General features: G+C 36.5%; 1 protein-coding gene and 2 long non-coding RNA genes across 4 annotated transcripts; 1 reads left to right on the top strand and 2 right to left on the bottom strand.

Annotated features, from left to right (window-relative positions):
- Positions 1 to 443: 443 nt before the first annotated feature.
- LOC136243059 (uncharacterized) lies at positions 444 to 2195 on the bottom strand. Of its 2 annotated transcripts, XR_010694736.1 has the most exons (3): positions 2099 to 2195; positions 719 to 790; positions 444 to 617 (listed from the first exon to the last, which is right to left on the bottom strand). It is a non-coding gene; the product is annotated as an uncharacterized lncRNA (long non-coding RNA). The 2 variants fall into 2 exon arrangements; XR_010694739.1 differs by lacking the exon at positions 444 to 617 and having other exon boundaries at positions 718 to 790.
- Positions 2196 to 4645: 2450 nt separating this feature from the next.
- Positions 4646 to 6038, bottom strand: LOC136243042 (uncharacterized). Its single transcript, XM_066034562.1, has 4 exons — positions 5892 to 6038; positions 5301 to 5705; positions 4952 to 5239; positions 4646 to 4833 (listed from the first exon to the last, which is right to left on the bottom strand). Exons 1-3 carry the CDS (start codon positions 6031 to 6033, stop codon positions 5106 to 5108), a joined length of 681 nt encoding a protein of 226 aa, XP_065890634.1. The 5' UTR covers positions 6034 to 6038; the 3' UTR covers positions 4646 to 4833; positions 4952 to 5105.
- On the top strand, positions 4776 to 6773 carry LOC136243052 (uncharacterized). The gene is made up of 3 exons (XR_010694735.1): positions 4776 to 4840; positions 6468 to 6580; positions 6643 to 6773. It is a non-coding gene; the product is annotated as an uncharacterized lncRNA (long non-coding RNA).
- Positions 6774 to 8309: the final 1536 nt, after the last annotated feature.

Genomic DNA, 8309 nt, shown 5'->3' with positions numbered 1-8309 from the left:
TTCACAACAATAATGTAAGAATTGTACAATAATGACTGTAATATAACTGCTATGAAAATGTTTTCCAGTGGCCCGCCATGGTAGCAAGTCTCACATGACAGCATGTATATTCATCCAAACACAATGGGAGTAACAAGTAAGTATGATGACAAGTTGATATGACTCCATTTGTAGAATCCAGATGAGTGGGTGTTACTCCAGCATGTCTAAACAGTTAACAAACATTCCTGTTATAATTACGTGCTAGAGTTGCAATATAATAGTATAGTATTTAAATGCAACAATACATAATCTCCATTGCATCACTATCAAACGACACTAAGTGGAGGATATTGTTGCATCTCTAGTATGTATACTCTATCAGTACAACCTGTCTTAATGGCCACCAGTATAGAAAGACAACCTCTCTTGAAAGCAATTCCAATTGAGAATTTATACACTGTTACCTGTTTATTGAGTGAAGGTGGCAATAAACAAGTTCCACCGTAATTTATACACGTGATGTGATCCTGTATATTCTGTCAGTGGATGAGATCCACTTGGCCAGGACAAAATGTGACTCAAATGTCCTGGATGATCCATACTCAACCCACTTATGACCCAGTGGCACAATGGAACTGAGTATAGAGAATACAATTATATTTATTTCTAAGATGTGTGGATGTGTGGACACATGCATTACAACACATTACATGTACATACAAGACATGCTACGTACTGTTTTAGCAATTCAAGTCACCAAATTATGTACGGACCAGTCAACAATGCTTCATAGTGCCCATCAGTAAACCTGAAGAAAAGTTACGAAAATAAAAATTCACATAAGTACAATGAAGCCCTCATTAATATGGCCAGCTGTGGAACCAAAAAATTTGGCCTGAATAACAAGGTGGCCTTATTAATGAGGTCATAAAGTACTGCTTAGCTATATTTGGGATCTACTAGAGGTGGCCAATATAATGAGGTGGTCTTATTAAAGAAGTGGCCACTAAGTGAGGTTTCACTGTACATACAGTTCACAATCACAATGGTGAACAATATTAATGGTTAACAATATACACTGAAACCTGCAGGTCACTTCTTGTGGAAGATTGCTCTCTACACTAAATGACACATTCAGAGATTGTATTTAGATGGATGATACAGTAACACATTGTGACTTCAATACTCGTGATGTGTCAATGCTAGGCAGCAACCATATACACGGCACTGCCAATGCCACAACATCACACTTGCTCGCACACACAATTTCGCTCAAGATTTTACAAATTGATAATTAAGAGGTGTGGAAACTAGCTGTTCGCTCGAAAGACTGTGTGGCAGCTGTTTTCCTTCTGTACAAGTGGCCACCAAGACAGGTCCACTGTGGATGAAAACCAGGCATTAGATATTTGGTATTTTATGTGTTGAAGGCATTCAGGGCTTCCGGTAGTCTCAAATCTCACCACAGTTTACCTCAGGCAGTGTTGTGGTCACCACTAAACCACCGGAATGCTGTGCTATGTTCATCTTATGCTTGGCTACTGTATTGTAGAACTGAAAATGGATACTCTGAAAAATATATCCTATGGATAATGACTTCATCACTTTCTTCATCAGGAGCTTATAAGGACCAATAGTGAAACTTTTACACTTTGGGCTGACAGCCAACTGCCTAAGTCTTAAGCAGTGCCTTTGGTGCTCTAACAGATTGGCTGCCCCCTTGCTGCCAGCACTCACTGTCTCATACGCTGTCATACACTAAATCCATCTCTATAGCCAGTTAGAACAGCATGCTTCTTACCTTTTTTAAGGCCGCAAAATGTAGCCACCTCTTTAAAAAGCTAGGTCAGAAATTTTTTGTCCCTACGGCCTGAATAATGACCAGTTTTCACTGTACTATTAGTGATTAGTGATCATGGAGGATTATTTATTAAGATACTAAGATATACAAACGCTACAACCTCTAAATATAGCAGTAATTTTTTTTACCCTGGTCCAATGTCTCGTAATAATTGCGAGAGACTCTACTGTGACAAATACAGTTTATCATGATATGTACTAATCGCCTTTTTACAATTAAGTTTTACAACACAAATACATGTATAGTTAAACTCACCAATTGTGACTAAATCCCTTCAACACGAAAAGACAAGTAATGAGACAACCTTGGAGACAACAGCCTCACAAGCCTATTCTTGTGCGCTTATTTAGTAGTAATATAAATTTTAAAGGCGTTTATTTACAACAGGACATAATTACGCGCCCTTCTATTGTCTCTTTACATACTTGCCTTTTCTTTACTATTCTCATTTCATTTCACAAGATCTCTTGGCAGGGGCGTAGCTTCTTCACTTGAATCAGTCAATGCTTGAAGTAGATCGAGATACTCTAATAGAACAGTCACATTTCTACAAGTGCCATATTTTTATATTGTAAAGTCTGTAAGTAGCTAGTAATTTAAACTATACAATCCGATGCTAAGCAGAAGTTGTAACTACGCTAAATATTGATTGCTGTGTTACAGCTGTTTTGTGACTGCTCTAATAGAGTATCTTGATCGTTTTAATGCAGTACAAGACGAAAGGCAAAGTGTTATTAAGGGTTTACTAGTTAAAATGGGTGGTAGTTGACTGCAGTTGCATGCCACTAACAGGGCCGTCCAGAGAAATTAGAGAGCCCAGGGAAAAGAGTTAAAGAGGGGCCCAGGGACAAGGAAGAGTCTAGATCCTGACTGCTCTATTAGAGTATATCGATCTTTCTTTAAACAGGTATTCAAGGGGCCCCTTTCGGGCTGGGGCAGGGGGAAAAATACCCCAGTTACCTCCCCCCCCCCCCCATGTGGGCGGCCCTGGCCACTAAAATTACAGTTATATTTTAATATTCTGTCATTGTAATCTGGGGTTTCTGTCAAGACCATGGAAACTCACTTACTGTTATCAACAGTGCATTGCTTATTCTAACAAAAAGTATTGAAATCCCATCCAAAAACAGCTTATAGCTGTAAAAAAAGTGCGCGTCCAAGTAAAGCAGAGTTAACTGCGACAAAAAGTAATGATATCATAATGCGGCCATGTGCGAGGTGTGCAAGTTGTAAAATTAATATTAGCTAATCAGATAATACAATGTTATTGTTAAAGTGTTAATGAGAACTATGTGATGCTGCTATTTTTAAGTGTGTGAGCATCTTCATAAATGCCACACAAATTTAATTCTCAATAAAGCAATGTGTATTGATTCTCTGATAGCAATAAATAGTTTGAGTTTGGCCGTCTTTCCTGTATACGGCAATGCTACGAACAAAGGAAAGGTGGCCAAACTCAAACTATTTATTGCTATCAGAGAATCTATACACATTGCTTTATTGAGAATTAAATTTGTGTGGCATTTATGAAGATGCTCACACACTTAAAAATAGCAGCATCACATAGTTCTCATTAACACTTTAACAATAACATTGTATTATCTGATTAGCTAATATTAATTTTACAACTTGCACACCTCGCACATGGCCGCATTATGATATCATTACTTTTTGTCGCAGTTAACTCTGCTTTACTTGGACGCGCACTTTTTTTACAGCTATAAGCTGTTTTTGGATGGGATTACAGTTACATTTACTGATTCTTGTGAGATCTTTATTCCCCTTTTGTGTGCATCTTCAATTTTGATGGTCTGCTTATTTGGTTGTAATAGACGGTGTTTCATTTCATATTGAAAAAACTGATCATGTTCAATCTTCAAAAGAACATCAAGTAGGACATCAATCCTCCTGTTCACTTTCCCATTTAAGTATACTGTCTTCAGTTTATTGTGAAAGCTACGTATAGTAATATTATAAATTAACACACTACAGATACATTGTAAGTACAAGTTCTAACGTACTGTTATATAGAGCTTTTGGATTTACAAACATGCATAGGAGTCTTATGCAATGGTAGCAGCCTTCATGTATTATGTATTTTTAGCAGCATGGTGTTTTACTGCATATTGTTTAGAGGATTTTGTTTTTCATTTCCCTTAGTACTACACTCACATGCTCAATTGTGTGCATGTTAGTGATTGCATACCTTTCTAAGTACATGTTCGTGTCAGTATCAGCATGAGCGAATTTCCGAAAACACCGTGCCCATTTCTCTATATGTAATAAAAGCATAATATTACTGTATAGGATACATACACTTGTGTGGAAAATGCAGCACAAGGGTGTGTCAAGAGACTAATACAGCACAAAACTAAGCCAAGTACTGTATTAGTCTTGGGGCACACCAAGGGTACTGTATTAGTCTTGGGGCACACCAAGGGTACTGTATTTTTCATACACACAAACATATATAGGCAGTACTCTAAGGAAGTTGTCGTCTACACAGCAATGTGTTGCTTACTGCCAGTACTCTAAGGAAATTAATGTGTTGTTGCTGCCAGTACCTGCTTAATATTATTCTTGTTTATACATACCTTTGCAACAATACACTGTAATGTACGTATGCATGTGATGTTTCAATTATGTGCATGTTTTATTTATTTATTTATTATTTATTAATGCTTTACAGCACAAGTGCTGAAGGTCTGTAGGACACCTGGTCCTACAGCCTGCTCAAAGACTTTAGCTACAGAAGGTGTGTTTGAAATGTAAAACAAGCTAATAGTATTTTCTTACCACATCTTTTTAAATAGTTGTCCAGGAAATATTTAATGAATACTGTTTCTTTCTTTTCCCAGTGTTGCACAAAGGAGCAGATCATCTTATTGAATTCTTCTTCATCTAGCTCACTTTCCATAATGCAGAGTATCTGATATATATCTAGTTGGTTTAGTTGTGAGACTTTTGATCGAACATTGTTTCTCCATGATCTACAGTGTATGTAATTGTAAGAGCATTGCAAGGTGTACATTACATGCATTATATGCAAATGTATTATGCACATGTACATAATGTGATGTATAAATTGAACCATACATACATACTTACCTATCTAAATGCCACCGGCAAAGTAAGTGATGCAGTCCTTGTCCAAACACTTCCTGTGCTGCTTTCCATCCAACATTGTCTGAAGTTACATACAGCGATACTGATATCACGTTTAACAAAAAGCAATAACTATGATTATTAAAAAAATATTATTTTAATATGACCTACCATCATCTGTCATAATTACTGATACTTCTGAATCTGGACTTTTCATCTTCATCTTTTCTAGAAAAATTTCCACAACATCTCTATCCTCCTTGTCTGTAATACACCATCCAACAGGCTGGCCTGTGCAAGTTAAGTAGATACATAGATCACAAGAGTAAGCCACGATGGAATCACAACTAACCTTCAGCAAAATCATCTGACACTAACAATGTGATGAGCTTAAATTTATATGAATTTGTGCCATGTGTTGAGTCTATGCACACAATTTTAGAGCAAAACTGACTGTACATTTGCCTCTGAAATTCTGTTTGTAAAATCAGTATGAAGGTGTCTGTTGATAGCTGTGGATTATTTTCATCATCAATGTGTTGGGGCTTAAAATACAGAATGGGATTGTATTCCTCTTCTTGGAGTGCATTAACAGCCATTTGAACTGATGTAGCATCATCACTATGCCGTATGACTGATTGATCTAGAGTGCCATGTTTGATGTTTAAGATGTCCCTTCTGGATGCTAAGTGCTTCCGAGTCAGAGACTCGTTAAACTGTTTTCGCATAGTGCGATGTCCAACACCCTCCTTAATGTCTGGCAATAATATTAATTACTACAACTACTGTGTAAACATCTCAGACAAGCTCATATATTATGTGATACACTTATGTACATGTTAGCCAGTGTATGTTACTACTTTATGTTGTATGCATCAGATCTAGACATGTTTATGTCTGTATGAATGTCTGTGTGTGCATGCATACATGCAGTACTAAATACCTTCCATTATTCTTTCAATCGAAATCCCCACACTAAGCTTCATAGCAATTTCTTCCTTTGTACTTATTGGCAGTGGTACAAATCCAGCTTCATCTTCATCTGGGTTGTGATTGGAATGGGCTGAGATGAACTTGACTTCCATTTTACCCGAGCTAAACTTAGTAACATACATTCGAGAAATGCATGTTTCCCCAGTTTTCTGCTTGGCTTTTGATGTGGCCGTTTTTTCTGAGTTTTGCGTGGCTGTTTGGATGCTTTGTAGTTTCCATCTCTGCAACATACATAATAGTAGCGTTCCTGTGCTACATCTAATGGCAATAATAGAGCTGAATATCTGAATGTAGTAAAATAACTTATCACTTATGCCATCATTTTCACTTATTGACATCACATAGGGCTGATGGTGTAGGATATAGTGTGTATTTGAGGTGGCCTCTTCTTTTTCTTTCCATGTTATAAATTCTTGATTGGTCTCAAACTCATGATGTTGCATCCCTACATATCATATATACACTTAATAGTTAAATATATAGATAATACAAACCAAAATTAATGTCATGGTGATATTCATTACAGTGGGATACCAATTTTGTCATTGTCCGATATTGAGCATCGCATTTTGGACATTCAAACCTACAAGCATGATGTTTTCCTTCTTCACCGTGGACAGTTTCCTTGTGACTATTAAGGTTTGTGCTTCTTGTAAATTTCTGCAAACAGATGTTACATTGCAAATTCTTTACCACTGCAGGCTGAGGCTGGATGAAGAACAAAATCAACAAGATGTACTTGGTTACACCATTACCATGAGACATAGTGAAAAATACAAAACAGACACTTTGTGATATCTTTTAAGGTGTTTGCTCTACAAGCCACATAGAAATCAGTATAGCAGAGATGTGGTTATCAGAGCTCCACCCCCCCCCCCCCCCCCCCCAATATACTGGTTATTTATACACGTATATATACATATATGTGTGCGTGTGTGTAATTTGATACAGGTTGGTGTGGATTATATAACTGAACCCCCAAATGTATAACAATTCTACTAAAATTTCTCCAAATTGTATGTAATATAAACCACTTTAATAGAACAAATCTTACATAGAATAGCATTCTACAACATGGCAGTTAGAAATTGTGTCGTAAGAAATTCTCAATAACTTTGGTGTATGCAATCAAACCTATGTATAACTATGCCTTATATGTATTCATTTGTTAATGAAAAAAGGGCAGAAACAAGTAGGCCTTACACATGTGAATGATAAATAATTTTATTGTAGATACTACATATGTGTCACCATGTGCAACTACCTGTATATGAGCAAGCCTTAAAAATTGTTCTACTGTAATCTCATAAACTACACATTCTTTGTGGAAACCAAGGACAATGAATATCTCTGGAATAATATGTGAATATGTTTACTTTCACTTTGAGGTCATACTTCTGTTTTGAGGTCAAACAGCTACTAATACATGCACATGAATACTACAGAGTACAGTGCAAATATACCAAAAACATTGTCAAAGATGTTATGGTAAATGTGGCATATTTAGGTACGTATAAGAAAGCATACCCATGCCTTCTCCAAGTTCACCTCGGATAGAATTTTCTTAACTAGTTATCTATGGCTGGATACAGGCTCACAATTTCATGCAGACTAGGGATGCGGCGATTATGCCGGCATAATTTCGGGCATAATAGGTATGTGTGGGAACCAGGAATTATGCTTTTTTTTTTTTTTTTTTTTTTTTTTACAAATTAATGACATAAGATAAAACAGTACCAGGAATTATGCTAGCATTTTGAGGTGATTATAAAGCTTTAACAGTAGGAAAATCTGCAGATTGTAAAATACCGTTAAAAAAGATCGAGATACTCTAATAGAGCAGTCAGAAACTCTAATAGTACAATTATTTACTCTAATAAAGCAGTCACATTGAAATGAAATACTCTAATACAGCAACCAGCTAAAGAATTCAAGACCATTTGAAGTTTAAACATCAGTGAAAATGGTCTGATACAGCAATAAACTGGCATTATTAGCCAATTATGGTGGCATAATTTTGGGAATAATGGGCAATTCTCAAAAGTATAATAGGTGATTTTTGAGCACTGCTCAAAAGCATAATACTCACTTTTTGGAGCATAATAGCCTCATGCCTAATGCAGACTAAATAATTAAGAACTAATAGAGTATGCTATAATATTAGTATGCTATACAGTATAGTCTGACCAGAAACTGGTAACTTAGTGGTAAGAGGGATTATCCTAAGCAAAAGCTTACTTGAGTGTCACTTTCTTGGACCAGTTCATCTATACCCAGTTCAATAGGTAGTAACACACCTTTCAGCTGTTCTGTCAAGCTTACAGCGTCTACACAACAATCACCACTCATCACGTCGACAAGCGCAAAC

This window comes from Dysidea avara, chromosome 2, assembly GCF_963678975.1.
Source record: "Dysidea avara chromosome 2, odDysAvar1.4, whole genome shotgun sequence".
Classification (NCBI taxonomy): domain Eukaryota; kingdom Metazoa; phylum Porifera; class Demospongiae; order Dictyoceratida; family Dysideidae; genus Dysidea; species Dysidea avara.
Note: the sequence above shows the minus strand (reverse complement) of the source record. Positions and strands in the feature narration are given on the sequence as shown.

What these genes read in the sequence shown, in the direction of transcription:
- LOC136243042 (XM_066034562.1), bottom strand. Translation starts at nt 6,033, where the DNA reads ATGGAAGTCAAGTTCATCTCAGCCCATTCCAATCACAACCCAGATGAA. An exon ending in GATTGAAAGAATAATGGAAG is followed by an intron (nt 5,706 to 5,891) that starts GTATTTAGTACT and finishes TATTATTGCCAG; the next exon opens with ACATTAAGGAGGGTGTTGGA. An exon ending in GTCAGATGATTTTGCTGAAG is followed by an intron (nt 5,240 to 5,300) that starts GTTAGTTGTGAT and finishes TAACTTGCACAG; the next exon opens with GCCAGCCTGTTGGATGGTGT.